Raw genomic sequence first — 26,108 nt, forward strand, 5'->3', positions numbered from 1 at the left:
GACCATCGCGAGAGCGGACTCCCGGAAGTTCCACGTCAGTGTGGGCGACTGGTCGGCGCCGCCGGTGGGCTCTCGGAGCGGCTGCCTAGCCCGGAGGCCAGCGAGGGCGCCGGCGCTCGAAGCCCCGCGCCGCCATGGTAGGCGGGGCCCCGCGCGGCTCTGGCCGGCCGGCTCCGGGGCCGCGGGGCGGGGCGGGGGCGCCGGGGCCCGCACCGGCCTGGAGGCCGCGGCGGTGGGAGCGAGGGGGTGGGGGCCCTGGCCGCCGGCGGTGTGCGGGGTGGGCGAGACGCCGAGAACCCAGCGCTGGGGCAGCGGGGCCGGGGGGGGGGGCAACTAAAAAAAACCCAACCCGAACCCCACCCGTGACACGGCGGTGTGGACGGGCCCGCTGCCCCAGGGGCCCCACCCGTGACACGGCGGTGTGGACGGGCCCGCTGCCCCCGGGGGCTCCGGGACCCCACCCGTGACACGGCGGTGTGGACGGGCCCGCTGCCCCCGGGGCCCCACCCGTGACACGGCGGTGTGGACGGGCCCGCTGCCCTCGGGGACCCCACCCGTGACACGGCGGTGTGGACGGGCCCGCTGCCCCCGGGGCCCCACCCGTGACACGGCGGTGTGGACGGGCCCGCTGCCCCCGGGGCCCCACCCGTGACACGGCGGTGTGGACGGCCCGCTGTCCCTGGGGCCCCACCTGTGACACGGCGGTGTGGACGGGCCCGCTGCCCCCGGGGCCCCACCCGTGACACGGCGGTGTGGACGGCCCGCTGTCCCTGGGGCCCCACCTGTGACACGGCGGTGTGGACGGGCCCGCTGCCCCCTGGGACTCCGGGACGGCACCCAGGCCGCCCGAGCTCAAGCTTCGGTGCCCGCGTGGCCAGGGAGTCGACACGCACAGGACCGAGCCCGGCCCCGGGAGCTCTGCGTGGTCTCGGGCGTGCGTGCCCCGTGACCCAGCAGCTCACTGTCCTCCACGCCGCCGTAGCCTCTGCGACTCGACATCAAGAGGAAGCTGACGGCCAGGTCCGACCGCGTGAAGAGCGTGGACCTGCATCCCACGGAGCCATGGATGTTGGCGAGCCTCTACAACGGCAGCGTGTGCGTCTGGAACCACGAGACCCAGGTGGGCTTGGCTCGGCCTTGATCGGGAGCACACTGTTGGCAGGGACCTCGGAGCCAGGGGCTCACCGCTTCTCCCAGGGCGGAGCACCCTTCGGAGGGGCCAGCTGGTGGTGGGGGACCCGCGGGGAAAGGTGGCGGGTACGCCCCAACCACACCAAGAGGCAGACGAGCCTCAAGGCAGCCTGTGCTGCATTTGCCACTGTTTATTAATATATATATATATTGCTTCAAATCAGATAGCATATTGGTAGCACTGACCTATATACGGTTAGGTATCTACTTAGGGAGTCTTTTTTCCCAGCACGTAGAGTGAAATTCTTGAAATCCAGACAAAATTCACACTTGAGGAATTGCAGATGGCAGAAGCAGGGTCAGAGATCCACGGTCAGGAGTCAACCTTAACGTTCTTACACGCACTGCGATGGCGCCACGGTGACTGCCACCGCCCCGCTCTGCAGCGTGCTGTCCTGGGCCATGTCTCGGGGCAGATGACATTGCCTGGCACACGGGAAGTGCCCGGTATTTGTTGAATTGATAGAATAAGGCCATCGCTAATTCAGAATTTCTTTTACCTGTCAAATCCTTTTTTTTTTGGTCCTGGGGCCTGAACTCAAGACCTGGGTGCTGTCCCTGCGCCTTTTTGTGCTCAAGGCTAGTGCTCTATCACTTGAGCTACAGCTCCACTTCTGTCGTTTTCGAGTAGTTTATTAGAGATGAGAGTCTCACATCCGGGCCGGATTCAAACCACGATCCTCAGATCTCGGCCTCCTGAGTAGCTGGGATGACAGGCGCGAGCCACGGGCGCCCAGCAGAAGTCCTTATTTTCTAACTGACATTGGGTGTCTGTTGTTGTGAACATGTAGCTCTAGAAGCTGAGCTCCTAGGCTGTGGAGACCACGTTAGTCATTTGTACCAGCGAGGACACAACACAGTTCAGTGCTGGATCATGGCTGTTCTGTGGCAGCCTTGTTTACCGCTCTCTATGGCTGCAGACCATGTCTTGGTTCTGAGTCACTTCTGTGGGGTCAGTTCTGGACAGAAGAAACTAAGTTAATTCATTCAACTAATACCATGCACCAGTTCTGGGGGTGCAGTGGTGGAGACGGTCTATACCTTTGTTGAGCAGAGTGGAGTTAATTGCGTAAGCACGGGGCCCAGTTAGGAAGGGAGCAAGTTTCCATGGGTAGGTTTTCCAGGGAGAGGGGAGAGGAGTAACGGTGAGGTTGGGGGTGGCCAAAGGCAGGGGGCTGAGGTGGAGGGGGGGACGGGCCGAGCCTGCAGAGCACCAAGACACGGGGTGCCCTCTCCTGACACCACCTGCTCTTTTTAAAAGGTCTTGTTTTCGAATCTGTTAAAGAACCAGTGGATTGGTCTTTGACTGTCACGTTGGGTTTTCATCATCTGCTCTGAGGACATTTGAGAATCAGAGGTGATCCGATAGTCGGGTGTTCCAGGCTTTCCGGGGGTCTCCTGATAACTCAGTACAGGTTCTCGTTCAACGTTGCAGACCCTGGTGAAGACGTTTGAAGTGTGCGATCTTCCCGTTCGAGCCGCCAAGTTTGTTGCAAGGAAGAACTGGGTTGTCACCGGAGCGGTACGTCGTCAGAAGTCTTGAGTCTGAGTTGGTTGGGATCGTGTGAGCTAGTGGCGGTTTCCTGATGTGTTCATTTTAGTGAATGTTTTGAAGCCTGGGCATCATTTCTTAAGCCTGTAGTACAACCAATCGTTCATGCAGTTCACTACAGCCGTGGTGATGGCCTTTCCATTCCCATCGCCAGGATGACATGCAGATCAGAGTGTTCAACTACAACACTCTGGAGAGAGTTCATATGTTTGAAGCACACTCGGACTACATCCGCTGTATTGCCGTTCATCCCACCCAGCCGTTCATTCTGACCAGCAGTGGTAAGAGGTGACCTCTTTCGGTCACGTGCGTCCTTTGGGGGGAATTCATTTTCCTTCAGTGATACCTGCTGTTCTTTAACTGCTGTTGTAAGTAGACTTCTAATTCCAGGCCGAGCCTTTCAGCCCAGCTCCTCCATTACTGTGCTATTGATTGAGCTCGCTTTTGTATTGTAATGAAATAGCAACTACATTTAGGATTGTATAGCAGTGGCCTGAGCCCTGTCAGAAAAGATCTGCAGGTCAGGATGTTGAAGCCTCTGCTGAGCACGGAGCTCGTTAACAGCTCAGGAGTGAGTTGGCCGACGGCCAGCATCTGTGGCCGTCAACAATCTGGCACCAGTGGCTCATGCCTGTAATCATAACTGCTCAGGAGGCTGAAATGATTTGAAGCCAGCCTGAGCAGACAAATCTGAGAGACTCTTACCTCCAGTTAACCACCAAAAAGCTGGAAGTGGAATTACGGCTCAAGTGGTAGAGCACCAGCCTTGAATGGAAAGGCTCGGCGACAACACCCAGGCCCTGGGTTCAAGGCCCAATACCAGCATGTGTACACACGCACACACAGAAAATTGAGATGCTTATTATCAATCTTATAAGAGCACATACTTACTTTCTCAGTTACCATCATTCAGTTATACTTGGATTCTAGTAAAACTTGTATTATTGTTTGTATAATTCTTTGAAACCCACTTAGTTCTTTTAAATTATTTTTACAAAGTTTCTTTTGTGCCAGTACTTTATCTCCATTTTCCTACAGAGTTAAGTTTGTTCCTAGGATAAGGACTTAGAGAAGTTGTTCAGTTTTGATGTTATTCTATAAATCACGAAGGGTGTGACTTGAGTCAGGTTAGCACAAAGTCTCTGTGTTGTAGTTCTGAAATGAAGAAATTGCCGCTAACTGGAGCCTCTCTTTGTACCTAGATGACATGCTCATTAAGCTCTGGGACTGGGATAAGAAATGGTCCTGCTCACAAGTGTTTGAGGGCCACACGCACTACGTTATGCAGATCGTGATTAACCCCAAAGACAACAACCAGTTTGCCAGCGCCTCTCTGGACAGGACCATCAAGGTGGGTGCTCCTGAAGTCAACCTGCCCGTCCTCAGGTGTGCTTCAGAATCTCATTCTGAAGATGGGGCTTCTCATCATGAGCAGGAAGGCGTCTTCTATTGAGAAGACGATTTTGTGGCAGCTCTGCTTTTACGGAAGGAGCATTTTTCTCTATGGAACAATACACCGCAAGGTATTTTTAGCCTCTAGGAACATGAAATCAGAGAAATTCTCATGTCCTCTCTCGGTTAATCTTTTCCTCTTCTGCTGGTTATAGATTGTTGACCTCTGTCATTATTAATCTCTCTTGTATTAAAGTCCTGTTGGCCTCGCCGTCCTTCCTCCACCAGCCGTCTGTCTGCCTAGATGCCACAGACCAGAAGCTGCTGTGTGGAACAAGGCCCTGTTGTTAGTCTGGGATGACATTATGAGATGTCTCTCCAATGCTCTCACCATTTCACCAGCTCTTGCCTCTCTGCCTGCAAGTCTTCTTCTGCCTGCTTGATTTGTTTTCTCTAGAGAGCTGCCCAGCGTTGAGGACTTAGCGTACAAATTTATTCTGAGACGCTGTGGTCAGACCCCAGTGGCTCTCCTCTCAGTTTTGCTCGTCTCATTCAGCCCATTGTTTCTGCGATGCCCTTTCTTACATTGCGCCACAATCGTCGTGTTTGGGGAAGTCTGAATCCCTGAAATCCTGGGTGCCTCCTCTCGCCCCCAACAGACGATCAGCAGCAGACTGCTGTCTCGCCCCTAGCAGGTGCTCAGTGTGGTGACAACAGTCGACTCCACTTCCCATGATAAGATTTAAAACAAGGCCACATGCGAACACTTACAACTGCATTAACTTTTGCTACTACATTTGCTACGTAGGTATAGTATTTTCATTAGTTTCTCTTTAGCAGGCATCAACGGTTACATATCTAAATATTGTAAGGGTTTGACCTTCCTTTTTTCTCCTCCCCACTTGTTGAATTGTCCTTGCTTTTAATACACATTGGAATCTTTGAAATTAGCTGTAAACGTCACTAAATTAGGTTTATTGTGAGAACAAGAATTACCTTTGGCTCGAGTAAAGTTTGCATGTATGATAACCGGTGAACATTTCGTTCCCTACCGCTAAGCTCCCCATTGGGCTTTCTGTGTGGTAGGTACTAGGAACACAGTTGTAAAGGTGAAACTCAGTCTTTAGTTTCCTAGTCATATTTGAAACTTTTCCAATTGAGCCGTATTTCTTTTTTCATTTAAGTACATCTAACTAAACCCAGTTTCATTAGGTTACATTAAATCTTCCATAAAACCATTATATAGCTTAGAGGTTTCTCAATGTTCCCAAGCATCACCATAGATCGACTAAATTCATAGTTGGGAATAAAGCCTGGACGTCAGCACTTGCAGGAGACATTAGTGATTCTTCCTGCTGAAAGTCCAAGTGAATGGGGAAAGAACGTCACTAAGGGCTGAGCCCAAGAGCATTCCTCCGCTTCTCTCTGCTGGGCCTTGGCGTGTCATGTGGTCTGTGGGAAGCGGGGGGAGGGGCCTGCCATTCCAGAGCCCCGCCCAGGGCTGACCCGGGCTCCTGCCCTCCGCAGGTGTGGCAGCTAGGCTCCTCCTCGCCAAACTTCACTCTGGAGGGACACGAGAAAGGCGTGAACTGCATCGATTACTACAGCGGCGGTGACAAGCCATACCTCATTTCAGGTGCCGATGACCGTCTGGTTAAAATATGGGATTATCAGGTACAGTTTCTTCATAACATCTCTTGCTGTGTGATGTGCTTGCTGTTCCTATTAAGGCTTAAATCCTAAAACTCTAGTGGAGTAACTTAAATCTCGTCATTTAGACCAAAACTGTGGTCCCAGAAATCTCATAAAAATGAATACAAAGCCCAGCACTCGTGGCCCCCGCCTGTCATCCTAGCTCCTCAGGAGGCCGAGATCTGAGGATTGTGGTTCAAAGCCAACCCAGGCAGAAAAGTCTCTGTGAGACTCTTATCTCCAATCAATCACTCAAAAACTTGAAATGGCGCTGTGACTCAAGCAGTAGAGTGCTAGCCCTGAGAAAAAGGCCCATAACTGACCAAAAAGATAAAACATTTTTATTCAATAATTTAGAAAAATTTACATTGTAATGTAAATTATACATGCTTGAGTTTCTCATTGACTTGCATTTATATTTAGTGAGTAATGGCATGACATTTTTTTTCCACATAAACTCTTACAAATGCAGTTAGGAACTATCTCTACCATGTCTTCTGTCTCTAGCCTTTCCCTGCACTTTTTTTTTTTGTATCCCACACTGAAAGTATCTATGAACAGTTAATAAACTTGGGCCTGAAAAACTGGTATACTTTGAAACTTTTTCATGTTGTTAAATTTCGAATGAAAATATTGGCTACAGCAGCTCTACCTTATTAGCCCAGAGATGGAAGGGTTGAGGAAAGGGAAAGCCTTAGGACTTGGATAAACTATGTGTAGGTGAAACTCTCGATCTCTTGATCCTTCTCTAAATACGGTGGTTACGGTTACAGTAAATCTGTAAATTAAATATGAACACAGAAGATCACTCCGTTTTTTGGTATTGGAGCCATTTAGGTCACCGTACTCATGATTACTTACATAGTGTGTCTCTGGGTTGGGAAAACTGAAGTTGTACGACTTGTTCCACTAGTAAGCACGTCTTCCGTGTCATGTTACAGAACAAGACATGCGTGCAGACCCTGGAGGGGCACGCCCAGAACGTGTCCTGCGCCAGCTTCCACCCTGAGCTGCCCATCATCATCACGGGCTCCGAGGATGGTAAGCGCGACCGTGGCCTTCCCTATTTACTCTGTGTGTCCAAGCAAGAGGTGGGCCTGGCCAGTCCGAGCATGGAGGGGCTTCGTCGTCCTGCTAGTGTGCTTTGTCTCTGTCACTCAGATGAGGACACCCAGGCGTTCTAGAGCAAAACTGAGAAAGCACGTGCTCGGGAGAGCGACAAGCCTGGGTTCACATCCCGGCTCTGCCCTTTGTGAATGTGTGGTTTGGCTCCTTGTGGGCTAGGGTGCCATGGGCCGCTCCCCAGCTTTCTAGGCCCCCAGAGAAAGCAGCAGACACACACCATGCCACTCAGAGAGTCCTGTCACTACTTGACATCAGAAATCACTCGTGTGGCTTTAGCTCCTTGCAGGTTTTCTGCTTTCACGTCTCTGTTGCTTCCTAAGTCCTACAAATAGACAGTGGTAAGGAAGCGCTTTCTCCTGGAATGGAGACGCTTCCATGCGACCTGACAGTTCACCTGACACCTGATGGATGGATGCCCATCGAGAGAGAATATTCCCATGGTTCTTTGTAGGCACGGTGCGCATTTGGCACTCGAGCACCTACCGGCTGGAGAGCACGCTGAACTACGGAATGGAGAGGGTGTGGTGCGTGGCCAGCCTGCGAGGCTCCAACAACGTTGCTCTGGGCTACGACGAAGGGAGCATCATCGTGAAGGTACCCGTGCCGTGCTGGCGTCTTCCGAGGGGCAGGGTCTGTGAACCTGGTTCCTCTCTCGGAGCTCTAGACATCTGCCAGGCAGGAAGCGCGCAGACCCCTCTGGAAGTGCGTGTCGTTTGCTTCCCTCTCGGTGCCTAAGAGCCCCCTGTCCTTCCCGCAGCTTGGTCGGGAGGAGCCCGCCATGTCCATGGACGCCAACGGGAAGATCATCTGGGCCAAGCATTCAGAAGTCCAGCAGGCCAACCTCAAAGCCATGGGTGATGCTGAGATTAAAGATGGAGAAAGGCTGCCGCTGGCAGTGAAGGACATGGGCAGTTGTGAAATATACCCTCAGACCATCCAGCACAACCCCAACGGGCGGTAAGCCGTCAGCAGCTCTGGGGGTGCCTGCGGAAGTTAGAGCAGGGTCTTCCGCTAGTCTCCCCGCTTTTGCTCCATCCCCACAGATGGACACGGCAGGGCCCGCTGACACAGATGACATGCGGGGTTCAGGAGGCTGTGCTTGTCCACCTTGTACTTCATGGCTTCAGGGACTTGGTAGATGCTCACTAAGTACTTGCTGACCTATTGCTCTTAGGAAGATAGACTGACTACTGGGGGTCTTTTGAATAGGTTTTGGAACGGTAATAATTTCATTTCTTACAATTAGAACTATGTTTTCCTTCCTATGTCTTAAACTATTGGCCATCCACCATTTGGTGACAGCCATGACAGCCTTCTATTTGATAGGTATGAGGAGTGTTGTTTTATGTCTACTGGGAAGTTCTGGTGACCACACTGCATTCTACTTTTCCCAGTAGTTGTTAAACTATCCTGCGGATAGTGATAAATTCAAGTCCCGGAAATGAACTGAGATTCTTTTCACTAATTGGAATGACTGACCTCATGGTGCAGATGTTTGTACTAAGTAACTGTACGGAGTGGTCACCATTCCAGGTTGTGAGAGCGGTGCTTCCTGGTCCACGTTCGCCATTGTCTGGCTTTTCCCCTGAAGGTAGTTTTTAATCAGGTCGCTGGCGCCCTCTTGTGGCGTCTCCCGAGCAGAGAGCCCTGGACCCGTCCCCGCCGAGCTCTCCCTCCTCCTGCCCCCCAGGCCCCATGCTCCTCAGACAAGGCCCCAGTGGTGACACTGTCCATACCAACTCCATATTCATAATTTGCTTTTGGATTTTTTTTGTCTAAATCTGTGATTTCTAACAACAGAGACCTTCAGAAGATGGTAAAGGGTTAATAATTGAGCAGAGTAGCCTTCGTCTGAGTTGTTGACCTTGAGTGTGAGTGACGGGCTCCTCGCTCCTGCGTGTCCCTGTAGGTTTGTCGTGGTGTGCGGTGATGGGGAATACATCATCTACACAGCAATGGCCCTGAGAAACAAGAGCTTCGGCTCTGCCCAGGAGTTTGCCTGGGCCCACGACTCTTCAGAGTAAGTCTGGTCTGCTTGAGTGCAGCTTCCCGGGGCGGGAGGCTGCCGGGCGAGGGCGCGGATGGTGCTGCAGCTGAGCTGCCCGGGCGGAGGCTCCTCGGGCATCGTGGTGTCCTCGGAGCCCGTGTCCTTTCTGGACTTAGCACTGAGCCAGCATGTGTAACGTGCTGCGTTTGCCTTTCCCCCCTTCAGATATGCAATAAGAGAGAGCAACAGTGTGGTGAAGATATTTAAGAACTTTAAGGAAAAAAAATCATTTAAACCAGATTTTGGAGCTGAAAGTGAGTAGTGGGGTTTGTGGCACGTTTGTAGAAGCTTGATGCTCCCCAGAGCACCTAAAGCCAGTCTTCTGCTTGCTAAGGTATCTATGGAGGCTTCCTGCTGGGCGTGAGGTCTGTGAACGGCCTGGCCTTCTACGACTGGGACAACACAGAGCTCATCCGCAGGATTGAAATTCAGCCTAAACACGTGAGTTTCCTTCCGTTGCTGCTCGTAGCCCCTTCACCTGAGCACGCGCGCTCCTAACCCGTGGCGTTCAACACAAAGCCATGCACCTCCGGATGGTGGTATCTGAATGCGATAGTGAACACTGCACACTCTGAAAAGTGTGAAAAGTCACACAAATTCCAAGTGCTCTTCCTATTTTAAATGGCTCTCGGTGGAGTAAAAAGTGTGCTTCCCAGACCAAGCCAAGGAAGCCTTGAAAGGGCCGAGGAGCACCCCTGCAGCGCGGAGAGCCCTTTCATTTTACCCATGATGGCTGCCTAAGTCTAAGCGATGGGCACCCAGTTCACCTGCAGCATTCCCATCTCAGTAGAGGCCGAGGCTAGGAAAGCAATGTCGAGAGGCTCCTAAGGGTTGGAGGCAATGGAAATGAAGGGTAGGAAGCACTGGCTAGAGCGAGAGGAGGGAACGAGCCACTCCAGAGCACGGCACTTCCCGCACCTCTGGTGGGGGCTGACAGCTGTCCTGCTCTCGGTCTTCCCACTGCCCCCCCCCCCCCAAATATGTGTACAAATGCCCTCCATAGCACTGTCGATGGAAGATTCGGCAGTTTGGCACACCCTCTCAGAAAGCCAAAGCACTGCTGTTTTTGTTTGCGACGTGACAGATCTTCTGGTCTGACTCCGGAGAGCTTGTCTGCATTGCCACCGAGGAATCCTTCTTCATCCTCAAGTACCTGTCGGAGAAAGTCCTGGCCGCCCAGGAGACGCACGAGGGCGTGACGGAGGACGGCATAGAGGACGCCTTCGAGGTGACGCCCCACACCCGCTCGCCGTCCCCACAACGCCTCACGTCCTCCCAGCAGACGTCTCATTCTCAGTGGGGTTGTGGAGGTTCATTACAGGAGTTTGGGTGAAAGGCGAAAATTAAAAATCTTGGCTTAAACATCGGACTGTAAAGGCAAATAGGTTTAAAAGAAACGTATGCTGTAATTTTAGGAAATCTTATGCCAGTACTCAAGGCTGGCGCTCTAGCCCTTCCACCTCCACTAGCATGCTTTTAAGATTGATTGTCCTCCTTGGAATAGTGTTGTTACCTCGGCACCCCTAATTCTATGACAGCTTCACTAACGCTGGGTAAGATGGTATCTTGTTTTCTTTCTTCCAGGTTCTTGGTGAGATTCAGGAAATTGTGAAAACAGGGCTGTGGGTAGGGGACTGCTTCATTTACACAAGTTCTGTGAACAGATTAAACTATTATGTCGGAGGAGAAATAGTCACCATTGCCCACTTGGACAGGTAGCTACCATTTTGCTTTCCTAATTTAAAATGGGTGGGGGGGAGCTGGGATGTAGCTTAATGGCAAAGCACTTGCCTAGCAAGTGCAACGTCCTGGGTTCAATCCCCAGTACCAAAAAAAAAAAAAAAAAAAAGTATTCATAAAACAAAACCTGGTGCTGACTTGCAGCACTGATAAGCTGATTTTTCTGTACTGCATTTTTAGGGAGTCGCCTGTTAACCAAAATCACGTTGGTTTTGAGCAAGGCATTTTTGTGTGTAACTGCAGATGGGGGCCCCTCTCAACACTCTCTCTGTGCCACAGGACGATGTACCTCCTGGGCTACATTCCCAAAGACAACAGGCTTTACCTGGGGGATAAGGAACTGAACATCGTTAGCTACTCCCTGCTGGTGTCTGTCCTGGAATACCAGACAGCCGTCATGCGCAGAGACTTCGGCATGGCCGATAAGGTCCTTCCCACCATCCCGAAAGAGCAGAGGACCAGAGTCGCACACTTCCTGGAAAAGCAGGTGACATGGTTTTCCTTTTTGTTTTGAAAAAATTGTCTGGTGTGGATTTGAAAAATGTTACTCCTTAATCTAGCACCGGCCAGCTTGAATCGTCTTTAAAAAAAGAAACAGTTGCCCTAGTCTAGTTGCTGAGAAAGCGCAAGCGTCCCACTGTGGCTACGAGGCAGGCGGGAGCTGGGGTGGATCATGGTCTTGCACGGGCATCCGTGTGTGAGACACTCCATCGCACCTAGAGCTCTGGGACGGAGTGCCCCCATCGTCTAGCTCAAGGAGGCGGTGGCGGGGAGACACAACCACAGACGGTGCCTTGGCCAAAACAAAAAACCAGGCATCGTGTGATTGAATGTGTGATCTGCCAGGTCTATCAGCCAGTGACTCCTTAATTTGTCTACGTAACCAGTATTTTATGATCTGCTTCTTGTAAGTTGCTAGATTACAGTATTTTGTCCGTCTGTCCAGGGCTTCAAGCAGCAGGCTCTGACGGTATCCACAGATCCCGAGCACCGTTTTGAGCTTGCTCTACAACTTGGAGAGCTAAAAATTGCCTACCAGTTAGCTGTGGAGGCAGAGGTATGTACCGCTGCTTTATTTTTCCTATGTGATGGGAAATAAGTACATGTTTGGGTGAAAAAGAGATTGCTGACTCATTTTGGTGAGGTTCTTTTTTTTTTGGCCAGTCCTGGGCCTTGGACTCAGGCCTGAGCACTGTCCCTGGCTTCTTCCCGCTCAAGGCTAGCACTCTGCCACTTGAGCCACAGCGCCGCTTCTGGCCGTTTTCTGTATATGTGGTGCTGGGGAATCGAACCTAGGGCCTCGTGTATCCGAGGCAGGCACTCTTGCCACTAGGCTATATCCCCAGCCTTGGTGAGGTTCTTAAAGATGGATTATCCTTTTTTTTTTTTTTTGCCAGTCCTGGGCCTGGACTCAGGGCCTGAGCACTGTCCCTGGCTTCTTCTTGCTCAAGGCTAGCACTCTGCCACTTGAGCCACAGCGCCACTTCTGGCCATTTTCTATATATGTGGTGCTGGGGAATCGAACCCAGGGCTTCAAGTATACGAGGCAAGCGCTCTTGCCACTAGGCCATATTCCCAGCCCCAAGATGCATTATCCTTTCCACAAATGAGTCGGGATATGTTCAGGACACCCTTAGCACTGTAATGGGAAGTGTTTTCCACAGTGAGCTGGTTTGGTCTTAGAGAAAAGGAGGTTTACGGCAGGCAGTCTGCAGGAGCAGCAGCCGCGTGGCAGCCTCCTGAACCCGCAGCTCCGGGGCTCTGACCTTTGACAAGGGAGTTGAGCAACATTTTTGTACAACTTTGCATATTGCAGTCTCGCAATTACTGGTGAGTCCGTTCAGTCTGTGCAACATAAATCCTAGCTATGTTAAAATCAACCAGATGTGGAACACGTTATTTCTGAGAAGCTACACATGGCATAAATATTTGAGGACAGTTTTTCTGTTTTCAAAAACGTGGTATTAAATTTGTTCATGCAGGTGATTGCAAGCTATCAGATGGTTTTTAAGTATGCTGACAGTTGTCATTAATGGATAATTTGCATTCCCTCACTTGACATTTTATGCCTTGTTTGGATAGAGCTAACAAGCATAGCTTTCCTGTCGATTCTGTCTAGCTACAGCGACATCCCTCTCTATTAGACAGCTAATAATAGCTGTTTCCTCATCTGTAGCCTCGCCATTGCCAGCATGTTCACGCTAACTGACCAACGTGGGGACTTGCGACAGTTTAATGTGCGGCTCTTTCTTGCAGTCAGAGCAGAAGTGGAAGCAACTGGCCGAGCTCGCCATCAGTAAGTGCCAGTTCGGCCTGGCCCAGGAGTGCCTGCACCACGCCCAGGACTACGGGGGGCTGCTGCTCCTGGCCACGGCCTCCGGAAATGCAGGCATGGTAAACAAGCTCGCAGAGGGCGCCGAGAGGGACGGCAAGAACAACGTGGCGTTCATGAGCTACTTCTTACAGGGCAAGTAAGTGTGGGCCCCAGTCCCCCTGTGAGGGGACGGAGGATGGGTGGCAGCAGGCCGGTGGTGGGCTCAGGACAAAGCTGTGTACTGGCAGCAGGTCTAGCTGGGACAACTGTGAGGGTGGGAATGGTTGAGCCCATTTCTCAGCAGGTGACTTTACCAGACCGACGGCCTTGACGTGTGTGTGACAAGGGTCAGGGAGGATGAGGAGCCCGGCCTTGATGTGCAGATGCGCACATCTCAATACCCTCTGGCAGCGAGCTGCACTGGCTGCCTGCCTACCTCCTCTTAGAAAGCCAAGCCCCCCAACATTCTCAAGGGCTGTGAAATGGCTGCAAAGTCTCCCTGTGCCTCCCAGCCTCAAAGGCCAGTGACCACACTTGAGTCTCAGCTGTTGAGTCACAGCTGGTGCTGGATGCCACTGTAGCACCGCCTTTCGCTTTCACCCTCAGGCTTGATGCATGCCTGGAGCTCCTGATTCGAACCGGCAGACTGCCAGAAGCCGCCTTCCTGGCCCGGACCTACTTACCCAGTCAGGTTTCAAGGTGAGACTGTAACATCAGGAAGCAATGCTTCCGGTAGAAGTAGCCCACGCTTACTTATTTAGCGCCTCCTTGGTTCACAGGGTAGTGAAGCTCTGGAGGGAGAATCTTTCCAAAATCAATCAGAAAGCAGCAGAATCCCTCGCTGACCCGACCGAGTATGAAAACCTCTTCCCTGGATTGAAAGAAGCCTTTGTGGTTGAAGAATGGGTGAAGGAAATGCATGCCGATTTGCTGCCTGCCAAGCAGTACCCGCTCGTCACGGTGAGTAGCCGCCCAAAGGGTCGGGCCACGCTGCTCAGACGCGGCCGGCGCTGTCTCACTGCTTTGCTTTCTGACAGCCGAATGAAGAGAGAAATGTGATGGAAGAGGCAAAAGGCTTCCAGCCCTCCAGGCCCCCAGCACAGCAGGTCAGTGGAACACACCTCCCTCCCCCACCACAAGCTTCCATTTCTCCAGCCTCCCTTGTCTTAAGTACCTTTGCTTGGGCTTCCAGGAACCAGAAGGGAAGCCTTCCCCATCTCCAGTCATCTGCACCTCCCAGACCACCAAGGATGAGAAGGTGGGTCAGACATCCCCTCTCCCTGCTCTCCCCTCCCCCATGGTGCCCCAGGGCCTGAGCGCTGTCCCTGGCTTCTCTTTGCTCAAGGCTAGCACTCTACCACTTGAGCCACAGCGCCACCTCTGGCCTTTTCTACATATGTGGTGCTGAGGAATCGAACCTAGGGCTTCATGTACACGAGGCAAGCACTCTACCACTAGGCCATAGTCCCAGCCCCACGATCTGTTCTGAGCAGGACTTTGGGGAGGGGTGAAGCTTTTCCCACTGTGAAGGAAATTTAGTTCTGATAACTCAGCACTGTGCAACTTCTTGTTCATTTCCAGAGCTTACTTGAACTAGAAGTGGATCTGGATAACTTGGAATTAGAAGATATTGACACCACAGACATCAATTTGGATGAGGACATCCTGGATGACTGAAGTAATCTCAAATCCCCCTTTAGTCATTAATATGAAGGCATTGATCCTCACCTCAGTGTTGGGAACCCTGAGAAACTTTGATTTTTGTATCTTAAATGCTGTGAGCCTGAAGGGCTCAAGTCCGTCTCCTCATCCTAAGAGGAATTTATGTGCAGCATTTAAACAATTATGTTTGTTAGACCATGTCCCATAAAAATCTTTTGAATTAATGGAAAACGTGTTTCCTGCTCTCTGAATAGTGGAAATTATATTTCCACTGTTTTAGAAAAAACACCTGCACGTTGTCTACCTCTGTCTCCTCCCATCACTGGCTCTGGTGTGCGCAGCTTGACGGCCAGGCGGCCGGACTCTTCCCGACTCGGGCCCAGGGCTCCCACCTCTGCAAGCTGGCTTCGCTCCTGGCTACTTTGTGTGCTACAGATAGAGAAGCTCATAATCAGAAGCTCAAATTATAAGTTATCATTTTTCAGTTACCCCCCCACCTTAAGTAGAGCATTTATATTTTCTATTTTTGTATGAGCAACTAGAATTAAAGAGAAATAGAAAACTACAAAACAACATTTTTAAAAAACACCTCAATAGTAACAAAGAGAAAGGAACTAATGAAGTGTATTTTTTTACATATCCTCAGGAAGCTGCAGAGTGACTCCGGGAGGCTTCTTGGTACATTTGCAGTGTTAGCTCTAGGTAGGCTCCCTTCTGAGCTTCTGTTTTTGCAAATACCTGTTTGGAACAGCAAGTGTTAAAAGAGTAGGATTGGCATTTCTCTAATAGGAAAGAACCCAGTTAAGTTCTTCCATGTTTCACAATAATTGTCACTCTGAAAATAGAGCAACAGAGAGAAACAATCCAGCAGAGTCACAAAATGCTAATTAGAAGCCTCGGCATGGCTGTGGTCCCCTTGGCTGATTTCAGAAATGGCAAGACCTTGACATTACACCTCCTGGATCAAAATGAAACCCTTAGGTGGGGAGCGGTCTAGAGGATGAGAACTAGCATGAGAAGTAGCGAGTCTCCTCCACAGCCAGGTGACTGTCACCAGCGTCTGCCTTGTTACTTCTTGTTGGTACTTGTTACTTTTCTCCTTAGTAAGCAGAGCTGCACTGCAGATGCAAAACACTTGGGATGGAAGCCCGTCCCACATAACCATGTCTACATGGGCCCTAGAAGATTCCTCAGTTACCCAACACTGCTGGTAGACAGGTGCCCGTGCCTCCTGCCAACCCTCCCCTGCCCGGCCGTGCCCAGGCTCAAGGGCGGGAAGCTGTTCCTGGCCGTGTTCTAACCCTCCATGACCCTGCTGGTGACAGCTGCCTCAGATGCACCTGCCTGTTTCTTCTGCTTGCCCAGTCAATAGGGGCTGTGACCACACGGGTATTTCCGAGATCACAGATGTCCCACGTTCACAAATGTGCTTAGTTACTATGAAATACGGCCTACTTCTGAATTTTTCCCAACTCAATGATCACAAGTCAGGGCAGTATGAAAAGCAAAGACGCGTTACCTTAATTAAGTGGATTCCCTCAGCAGCCTGCTCTTTGGCCTCCCGAGCTGACTGGCCATCGGGGTGGAGCATGTGATAGAGCTGGACCAGGCTGGTGGCGTCGTCAAGTCTGAAAGTGAACGGGTTAATGTTATGGGGGTGGGGGCCTTCATCTGCTCAGTCGCTTGGAAGTGTGCACAATTTCAAGACTTCCCCCGTGGCAGGAGCAGCTCGTGCAGGAACGACGACTAATCACCTTTGCCATGAGGTGGGCGGGGTGCCAATGGAGGAAGGGAGCCTATTCCAACCAAAGCTGGCTCTGTTCTTTCCCAAAGAAGCAACATTCTACAAGGTCACTTGATGTCCAGGCCAGCTCGCCTCACCACCAAAGAGTATGACACCATCAGAGGGAAGCGATGGGAGGTTCTCAGAGTTGCCTGCCTTTCATGACGCTGCTTGCCAGTTTTCCCTGAGACTGAGTTAGTGACGTGCCTCTGTAGAGGACCCTAGAATCCCAGGAAAAGACCACAGGCCAGTGGAACACCTGCAGGACGTTCTAGTGCAGTCCTAGTGAGGCAAACTGGAAGGGAAGCACATCAGACAGGTCAGCAGCCTGACTGAGGAGTCTGAAGTGGTTTGTGTGGAAAGCCGCCGCCCTGGCCTCTGCTGTCCAGCCTGGGGTCTGCACTCCGCTTACTGTTGAAAAAACGCCCCTGTGGGGTTCCGCACTCAAACCTCCCTCCCAGCAAGAGCCAGGGCAGACTAGAGCCCACAGAGGCCCCTACCTTGCAGCACAGGGCTTCATTTTCCAAACTGAAGCAATTCTGGGTTGTTCTAATCTTTACACAAGTATTTTATTTTTTTTGCCTGCCCTGGGCCTTGGACTCAGGGCCTGAGCACTGTCCCTGACTTCTTTTTGCTCAAAGCTAGCACTCTGCCACTTGAGCCACAGCGCCACTTCCGGTTTTTTCTATATATGTGATGCTGGGGAATCGAACCCAGGGCTTCATGTATACAAGGCAGGCATTCTACCACTAGGCCACATTCCCAGCCCACGGAAGTGTTTTAACAGTAAGCTTCATCAGTGGTTAATTCATAAGGGCATAGCACCTGAACAGCCTCCCGTCACCCTCTGAGGGCATCAAGGACTAGATGCCACCCCCTGACCCCCTTTCCGAAGTCACTACACACAGGCACCACAAACAAACGCTCTTCTAGGAGCCGTGGACAGTGGCAAACATGGACTCCACCCCAGACCACCCAATGCACCTTCTAGTCCCTAATGCCTTGCCTTTGTGTGTGTGTGTGTGTGTGTGTGTGTGAGGTTAACAGACACACTCCAGGGCCAGGAGTCCTAACAGCCTGAAGACGGCAACAGTTACTAAGTCCTCTTTCTTTAGAGCACAGCAAGGGCTTTTTGTGGAAAGTTGCCTTTCTCACGACCATGCTGTAGCTTTATTTCCTGAAGCAACAGAGAAGCAATGTGCAAGCCCTGTTTCCTTCTTTTTGTCACAGTTGTATGCTACAGGCATCACCTCGATTTCCCAGGCAGGTGGACACCCACCGTCTGTTAGTTTTTCTCCTGGAGGCGCTACCTGGTGGTCGGCAGCCCTTGTGCAGCGTGAGCGGCCTGCCCCCCGGCAGCCAGGCCGTCCTCAGTCCTCCCCGCCAGCAGCCCGGGCGCGCCGGCTTCACCGCTACCGCGCATCCTTTCCCACACTACCTTCACGATAACTCAACTGCTGGTTGACTTAGGAATCTTGCAAAAGCCAGAGCTACCCAAAGCAAAAATAAGTTTTGTAAGTTTTTACTGGAAAGCCTTAGGACTATTTCTACTACTAGAAAGCACCTGCTAGAGCTCACGTCTACACTTCCTCTTTCAAGAATCTGGAAAGTTCGTTGTGACCCAGGAACAGTGGTAAACCCAGGGAAAGTCAACACAGAGTCCACTGTCCTGAACAAAGCCACTGTTCTCTCAAACAACTTAGCCCTGTGTGGAGAAACAAAAAGCAAGGCAGGCTGCAGATTCTACCAGATGCAAACAGGCACACGGAAACTTCCATCTGTGGGAAATGGACCATGGCTGAATTACAGATGTGCTTGCTGATGGTTTTACTTACTCAGGTCATACTTACAAATCTCTCTGGATCTGGTCAATCAGCAAACCGTCAATCGTCTTCTTATTGACAAAATACCAAGCCATGCCACCAAAGTGTCTGGTTGAGCGAAACAGGTCATACTTGCCATGTCTGTCTATATCTTCATAGGTCTGGTGATGAATCTACCCAGGTAGAATGCAGAGACGGTAAACAAAAGGAAAGTGAGGAAGGCCGGGTATATATACCCCAGCTGCCTCCAGCCCAACGGATGAGCCTGAGCTTAGCTTAGCAGGGGGTCCTTAAGAAAGAAGCGCTTAGCTGGAGGACCTTGGACTGTGCCTTCCCTGATGCTGCGTGGGGTGGCGGGTTCAGGGCCTTGTCAGCCACACCCCAGTCCCTACAGACAGACCACTGAAAACACACCACCATCGCTTGGCCAATGGGAAAAAAGAAACAGAATCCTGTTTCAGCTGGGTACCAGTGGCTCACGCCTGTAATTCTAGTTACTCAGGAGACTGAGATCTGAAGGATCACAGTTCAAAGCCATCTTGGGCAGAAAAGTCCAAGACTTATCTTCAAAATAACTGGCAAAAAGCTGGACTGGAGAGATGACTCAAGTGGTAGAGTACCAGCAAAGCAAGCACCAAGTCCTGAGTTCAAACCCCAGTATAGGCTAAAAGAAAAAGAATCTGTTTATCCTTATCCCATTTTATCTTACTAAGTGTTGGCCCTCTAGGTCTCCCTCCAGGCCCTGGTGCGGGAATGCCCCGTGGAAAAGGACTAGAAAGGCCAGGCGTGAGTCTGGTAGTCCTAGCTACCTGGGAGGCTAGATCCAGGGGACTGCAGTTTAGGACCAGCTTGGTCAGGCAAGTTTACAAGACCCTTCTCTACCAGAAAGCTGGATGTGGTGGCACCTTTGGTCCTGGCTACAATGGGACGCCTCACCGAGGCGGATCACCTGCCTAGCTCTACCTCAAACACAACCAAAACCAGGGCAGGAGGCACGGCCCATCGGCCTCACAGTCAGAAGACTGAGACGCCTGCTGACTCAAGTCCCCTTGGCACTCGAGTCTGTGACGCAGCCCATCCCCTTTCCACTCCCTGACACACTGACACAGGAGAACCCCGTTTTCTGCCTGCTGTTCACCCACTTCTACCTGAACTACAGCCACACCCCCTGCCGGTGCTCCTGGCCTCCCTGAATGGTATTCAACACCACAAGAGCATATGCTAACTTAGCACCTAGCACTTCAGGCCTGAGGTGACAATTCCTTGCATTCCTCCCCAGCACCTCCCCCCACAATCACGTGGTGACAGGTGTCTGGCACACAGTGTCACCCATGCTACCTGTGCTGACACCTAACACATACGAGGCAACGCCAACACGAGCCCCGGTGTAGGACACACATGCACTTGGACGGTGTAAACAGCCTTGCTCCTATGTGGTGCACCGTCCCCATCCCCCACCTGCCCCCTGCCCGCGCAGTGCAGCCGTCAGCGCACAGCTCATCCTTAAGGGCTGGGCTGAGGCTCCAATACACGCCTGGCACACATCTGTACTCACTAAGTCCTCAGACACTTCCCCAGCTCAGGAGCTCCAGACCAACAGTCTTGCTCCCATGGTATTTGGAGCCGTGTTCTAGAAAGTGTCAAACACACTCACTTGGATATACTCTTTGGAGTCTGGCTCAAACTGGGCGACACAGAGGTTGAGAACATCGGCGTGCCGGTCCTGGCTGTACATGGTCTGAAACCACACAGACTGGAGTCAGAAGGAATTCACTCAGCCTACACCCGTCCTGCCCTCACATGGGCCAGCCCTGTGCCCACCGAGGCATAAGCAACACGGGCTCTGCAGCTGTCACATCTGGATTCAAATCACACATAAGCCAGTTGTGAGACAGCTGTTCATGCTACCATTGTTATTCACATTGATCAAGGCAAACCGCCAAGTGCCAGCGTCCCCAAATCTCCCCCCACTGAGCCCAGAAAATCGCTCACATACCTGAAGGTTCTCTTTCTTGAAAATTACCGGTGGCAGAACTCTACGGCCTTGTTTTGGGAAATAAATTTGTATCATCCGGTCCCGTTCTTCCCAAGAGGCTTTGCGCAGAGTGCCGCTTGGTTCTCTGACAACAATGAAGCGCTCCTGAAGTGGAAAGTGATTGGTGATGAGTGTGAGCACTTGTTTATTAGTTCCTGTGTCGCACCAAGTCACGAAGACTGGTTTGCAGTCACAAATATAAAATGCAACTGGAAGAGGAATGCAATGACGCAATCAGACCCTGGACACTGGAAGTCTGCGATCGTGGCAGCAAAGCCGGGCGCCAATGACTCAGCCTGTCATCCTAGCTACGCAGGAAGCTGAGATCTGAGGATCAAGGTTCAAAGCCAGCCTAGGCAGGAAATCATCTGTGAAACTCCTATCTCCACTTCACCACCAAAAAGCCAGAAGTGGAGCTGTGGCTCAAGTGGTAGAGTGTCAGTCTTGAGTGGAAGAGCCAGTGGATAGTGCCCAGGCCCTGGGTTCAAGCTCCAGTAAAACACACACACACACACACACACACACACACACACACACACACGGAAGGTGGGCAGTATTACTTAGGCAAAAACATTCTTCCAACAGTGCCTGGTCCCCTTTGTCTGTTTTGAGGCTTGTGGGTGGGTTCTGGCTGTACATGCTTTGTTCTATCTTGATACATCACACTAGAACTTGAAGGGGAACAGTAACATAATGATGTGCACTGGTATGCACATCTGGTCCTTATATTTTCTCTTCCAGTAGATTCTCATTCAGTCTCAGGAACTCTGGAAACTTCAGGTCATGCCATCCCTCAGCCCCCTCGCCAAGGGCATTTCAGACAAATATCCCCATGCAGCTAGGCACATACCCGGTGTGGTATGCTGTAGGATATATCAGTAAACACGTATCTGTTTGTTTCTGTTCCTTCCAAAATCTTGTCCTCTGCCAGCACGTCCTGTATTGGTGTTCGTTCCTCCAGAACCGGTGGCATTTTTAACCGTCCTCTGGCTTCCTCGGCCGCCTTCCTGGTGGCCTACAGAAATGGAATGTTTAAGGAATGTCACAGGGTTGCAGACAGACTCATCGACACCGCTACACGCAGTAGAGGAAGTTGTTGCCGGGAATCAGTGCATGAAGAGCTAATCCTGAGCTGGTGGGCACTGGCCCTGAGTGCTGGCTACAGGCGGGACCATGCGAACGGCAGAGCAACGCAGCGCGACCGCGCCAGGCTGGGAGAGCGGCCGCAACAGGAGAGGGCGCGTGGACTGCGCTCACCCCCCTCCATGTGCGGGGAGAGGAGACACGTTAGGGAGCCCGGAGGAGGCTGCAGCCCTGGGCTCTGCATCACAGTACTAGGAGCTGTCCCGTCTGAGAGGAGGAAAGGGGACTCTTGCTCTTCACATGGCAAAGCTACTGGATCTCTTAACTTTCTGCTGTGATTACAGATTGCCTCACGTATTCACACGTCAAAGTGTGGTCCCCAAAGGACTCCGTCGCCGCAGCTCTGGGAGGGTCCTCAGGAGGACATGTGCGCGCCCAGATGCTGCTCAGTGCCGTCTCAGCATCACCCAAGCCCCAGCCCCTGGGCGGCTCACAGGTGCTCTTCCCGAAGGAAGCTGGAGCAGGCAGGAGAAAGGACTGTGTCCTCCGATCTGCACAATTCTAGTCGTGCTCCTGGACTCTACCTACCTGCCTTACACTCACCTTGCTCATCCTGTGCCTGACCCACCAATGCCTGGGGAAGTGCAACTGTGGAATCCTCTGGAAATCTTAACTCCTTAAAGAAAGGTATTCTACTAACGTCTGTGTTCACATACCTCTTCCAGCTGTGCCTGGGTCATCAGCTTATAGGTTGGTGGCTTCAGCTCTTGTATTGCTGGCTTAAAGGTCTTCTCCAAGTCCAAGCCTGTCATCTTGATGAGGATACTTTGGACTTCCTCATCCATAAACGTTGGTTTCTTCATCTCCGCGCTACCTGACTCTGCCAGGAGAGATTTTAGCAAATAAGAAGCTGGCAACAATGGCAATCTAAGACCTCCCACTGACAGAATATACGGCCTGTTGTATCCCCATTAACCTCTTTAGCCCTCATTACCACTGCCATTCTTCTAGTCTAGACCATTCTCCGCTTTTGCCTTAGTCTCCCTTACCCCTTTCTGACATCACTACAAAGCACAGGTTATTAGTAATGAGTTATTAGTAATTTCCTAAAAAGGGAACCAAGCCCTGTCCCCTGTCTGAAATGTACCAATGGCTTCCACTATCACTCAGAAACAAGCTAAGGTGGTCTGCTCCATCCACTAAGCATGCTCTGAAGGCGTCTCAAACGTAATGCATCTGAAACAAGTGTCACTAAGCTTCATTCCCATCTCCTCTCCCGATCTGCTGCACTGCCCCCGACCTTTAAAAACCCACAGTGACAACTAAAAGCCCCTGTTCCTACAACCGTCTCCACCTGAACAGAACATGCGGCTCGACGCTAGCAACGTGAGAAACCACCTTGGCTTTTACCTTTAAACCTACGACCCGGACCCAAAGCGGTAACCGACCCTGTCTCCAAAAGACCTGTGGTTCAGGCCTCCCTCCCTCTCCCCTCTCACAGCCCGGTGCCCCCTCACAGCCGCCCGCCCCCAGCTGGGTCCCACTGCCGCCCCCGCAGTCGGGTCCCCCCCCCAGCCCGCCCGCCCCAGCCGGGTTCCCCCCCCAGCCGTGTCCTCCCTCCCAGCCCGCCCGCCCCTGCCGTGTCCCCCCCACCCCCCGCAGTCGGGTCCCCCCTCCCAGCCCGCCCGCCCCTGCCGGGTCCCCCCACCCCCCGCAGTCGGGTCCCCCCTCCCAGCCCGCCCGCCCCTGCCGGGTCCCCCCACCCCCCGCAGTCGGGTCCCCCCTCCCAGCCCGCCCGCCCCTGCCGGGTCCCCCCTCCCAGCCCGCCCGCCCCCAGCCGGGTCCCCCCACCCCCCGCAGTCGGGTCCCCCTTCCCAGCCCGCCCGCCCCCAGCCGGGTCCCCCCACCCCCCCGCAGTCGGGTCCCCCCTCCCAGCCCGCCCGCCCCCAGCCGGGTCCCCCCACCCTCCGCAGTCGGGTTCCCCCCTCCCAGCCCGCCCGCCCCAGCCGGGTTCCCCCCACCCCCCCAGTCGTGTCCTCCCTCCTAGCCCGCCCCCCCCAGCCGGGTCCCCCCTCCTAGCCCGTTCCCCCCAATTCCGTCCGGGACTTCATTCCCGGCCGGGAGCCCCGAGTGGCCCTGGTGTACACGGGGCCTCGGGAACGAGGCCAGAAGCCTCGCGAGAAGCAGGGCTCGGGCCCCGCGGGCCGTCACTAAGCGCGGGCGGCGACGGCACCCGCTCCAGCCGCCCCCGCCGCCCCCCCCCGGCGGGCGACTCACCGGCCCCCGCGCTGAGCTGGCGGCGCGGCGGCGGCGGGAGCGGCGCCCGGCTCGGGGGCAGGGCCCGGGCCCGAGTCCAGGGCCGCTGCGAGCCGCGAGACCCTCTCAGGAGCCGCCAGAGGGACGCGGGCATCCTGAAGGCCGCCATGCCGGTCGGAGGCCGCTGGGAACCGGAAGCGGCTGGCCGGGCTTCCGGTCCGCGCGCGCTTCGCGAGGCATTCTGGGAAATGTAGTCCTCTCGCGGGCTGCGTCCGCCCAGGAGCTTGGCGGGCCTTGGATGGAGGCTCCGTCGCAGCTCCTAGCTTGCATGGAAGGTGTGCGTGTCTCCCCCTCCCCGTACACGCGGGACCGGAGCTGGACACGTGTTCTCTCCTCCCTGAGGAGCTTATTCCTTCTTCCCATGGCTCCTGCCCGAACCCCTTCACCCATCCCCAGATGGGGGTCTCCAGTGGAACTTCCCTCATGACCACCAAGTCCTCCCCATCCCTGTCACAGAGCCCCTCCCTTCTTGCACAGTTCTCTTCAGATTGCATGTATCAAGCCCACCCTGATCATTATAGTCTCCTCGTTTTAAGGTCTTTAACTTAGTCACATCTGCAAAGATCCCATTTCCATATAAGGTAACATTCCCATGTTCCAGGGGCTAGCAAGTAATTATCTTTGAGGATAAAAGAAGGAAGAGAGACATTTCTCAGCCTGCCCAGCTGGCATGCACCAAGCAGAGTTCTCTTAATCCAAACTAAGAGCCGCAGAAACTAAAGTTGATGGTGGAAATCTGAAGCAAACGGCTGGAGCGGCCTTTTTCAGCAATGAGCTCCCTGACCAATGAGCAGAGGAAGCCAGTCTGTAGAGAAAGACAGAAACAATGGTGCCTGTCTCAGAAGCAGAGAGTATACAAATAGAGATGGAGTAAGAGGCTGTCTTGCTCAGAAAGCCTCTCACTTTCCTCTCACAAATCTTTACGAGGGCTACGGGGAAGACCACCACATCCAGTTTTATCAGTTGAGATGGGGCCTTGATTGTTGTCACCTGGGGCTGATCTCTACTGCCCAAGGATTACAGGTGTGAGAAAATTACTGTAAGCATTTGATGCCAAGTGTTTCGTAGAGGGAGTGTATGATGGTTAACCTTGTTTCAGCGGCGTCAGAGTGAGAAGCATGGAGTATCTACTTGATTGTGGCTGGGATGCAATTGGCCAAGTGGGGGGATCGTGAGTGGCAGTGCTGAAGCACAGTCAGGACTGGCTAGACAGTTTCTGACAACCCTGGAGACGGGGCATGAAGGCGCTGCCGTCTATAGGTAGGAGCTGAGGCTCTTAGGTGAAGGGGTTTGCCCGAGTCTGCTCAATAACTTAAAACAAAGACAAGGCTAAACTCTAGGATCTTTGGGTATTTTGTGGTGCGAAAATCTGTTCCACATGTGTCTCGGGGGAGTGGAACCCCACCGGGACAATCCCCGAGTTCTATAGCTGTCCTTTGGGTGGGTAGTGAAGGAGGGAGAGGAGGTGGGTGACTCAGTTCCTCCAACCCCGGACTTACCATGTTGATCCCCAGTCTCCACACGACACCCCACCCCTCTCCCGAGCGCACCCCACCCAACTACAGTTCTTCCTGACGTGCTCAGGGAAACAGAGAGGCATCGCCGGAGGCCGAGGCTCCGTCTGTCCCGCCTGCCCCGCCTGCAGCCCAGGGTCGTGACAGTCAGAAGGCACCGGGGCTGGCCTGGTCCTGCCACCCCCGCCACCCCCCCCCCCCCGCACCGTGTGCACCCCGTGTCGCGGCTCTAGCGGATGCGATCTGTAACCGACGGCCCTTGGCTTCCCTCTCCGAGAGCTGGCCGCTGTCAGGGTTGGTATGTGGAACATTCTGTCTGAGGGATGTTGGCCGGGGTTAAAAGTCATTGCCGTCCTCGCAGCCCGGGTGGTCCGTCCGCGAGGCTGTTTTGCAGCTCGTTCGGGACCCGGAAGCCCCATCCGCCTGGGAGCTGCTGTTCGCAAAGGTTAAGGAGCCCGCTGGAAATCTCTCTCCTGGGAAAACGCGACGTATCTGACGGCGCTGAGCAGCCTCGGGTCACGGGCCTGAGCTTCATTCCACCTTAAAGATTGCCGGGGCCGGGGACGGGGGAGGCCGGGGTGGGGGGAGGACCTTGGCGGCTTCTTGTGGGAAATGAGAATAAGAAACAGAATGTGAAGCCGGGTGCTGGGGGGCCCAGGCCTGCAATCCCAGCCGCTCAGGGGGGCTGGGGGGCTGAGGATCGCCTTCCAAGATGACTGGTGGGGAGAGGAAGGGCAGGAGTGGCGATGGTGATGGACGGGGGGGGGGGGGGGGGGGGGGAGGGGGGAGGGGAGGAGGTAGGGAGGGGGGAGGGGGGGCCTGTCTCCGCCCGTGGGCTC

General features: G+C 53.2%; 2 protein-coding genes across 2 annotated transcripts; one reads left to right on the plus strand and one right to left on the minus strand.

The window, feature by feature from the left end:
• Copb2 (COPI coat complex subunit beta 2) lies at positions 1–14,946 on the plus strand. The gene is made up of 22 exons (XM_048334589.1): positions 1–137; positions 983–1,120; positions 2,627–2,713; positions 2,898–3,024; positions 3,946–4,094; positions 5,663–5,809; positions 6,769–6,868; positions 7,404–7,546; positions 7,710–7,909; positions 8,862–8,972; positions 9,165–9,253; positions 9,334–9,440; positions 10,084–10,227; positions 10,584–10,714; positions 11,019–11,226; positions 11,686–11,796; positions 12,996–13,210; positions 13,660–13,752; positions 13,833–14,013; positions 14,091–14,159; positions 14,246–14,311; positions 14,635–14,946. The coding sequence occupies exons 1-22, from the start codon at positions 135–137 to the stop codon at positions 14,728–14,730; spliced, it is 2,715 nt and encodes a 904-aa protein (XP_048190546.1). The 5' UTR covers positions 1–134; the 3' UTR covers positions 14,731–14,946.
• Positions 14,947–15,323: 377 nt separating this feature from the next.
• Mrps22 (mitochondrial ribosomal protein S22) lies at positions 15,324–23,878 on the minus strand. The gene is made up of 8 exons (XM_048334590.1): positions 23,717–23,878; positions 22,156–22,319; positions 21,207–21,371; positions 20,318–20,461; positions 19,976–20,059; positions 18,349–18,494; positions 16,235–16,343; positions 15,324–15,453 (listed from the first exon to the last, which is right to left on the minus strand). Exons 1-8 carry the CDS (start codon positions 23,862–23,864, stop codon positions 15,358–15,360), a joined length of 1,056 nt encoding a protein of 351 aa, XP_048190547.1. The 5' UTR covers positions 23,865–23,878; the 3' UTR covers positions 15,324–15,357.
• Between the last annotated feature and the right edge of the window lie 2,230 nt (positions 23,879–26,108).

This window comes from Perognathus longimembris, chromosome 26, assembly GCF_023159225.1.
Source record: "Perognathus longimembris pacificus isolate PPM17 chromosome 26, ASM2315922v1, whole genome shotgun sequence".
In the NCBI taxonomy this organism is placed as follows: domain Eukaryota; kingdom Metazoa; phylum Chordata; class Mammalia; order Rodentia; family Heteromyidae; genus Perognathus; species Perognathus longimembris.

Bases quoted from the DNA above. Each gene is read 5' to 3' on its own strand.
- Copb2 (XM_048334589.1), top strand. The intron at 3,025-3,945 runs GTAAGAGGTGAC...CTTTGTACCTAG, and splicing joins GTTCATTCTGACCAGCAGTG to ATGACATGCTCATTAAGCTC. The intron at 9,254-9,333 runs GTGAGTAGTGGG...CTGCTTGCTAAG, and splicing joins ACCAGATTTTGGAGCTGAAA to GTATCTATGGAGGCTTCCTG.
- Mrps22 (XM_048334590.1), bottom strand. From the start codon at position 23,864: ATGGCGGCCTTCAGGATGCCCGCGTCCCTCTGGCGGCTCCTGAGAGGG. The intron at 20,462-21,206 runs GTATGTGCCTAG...TTTCCACTTCAG, and splicing joins CCTACAGCATACCACACCGG to GAGCGCTTCATTGTTGTCAG. The intron at 20,060-20,317 runs GTATGTGAGCGA...GTGTGGTTTCAG, and splicing joins TCAAGAAAGAGAACCTTCAG to ACCATGTACAGCCAGGACCG.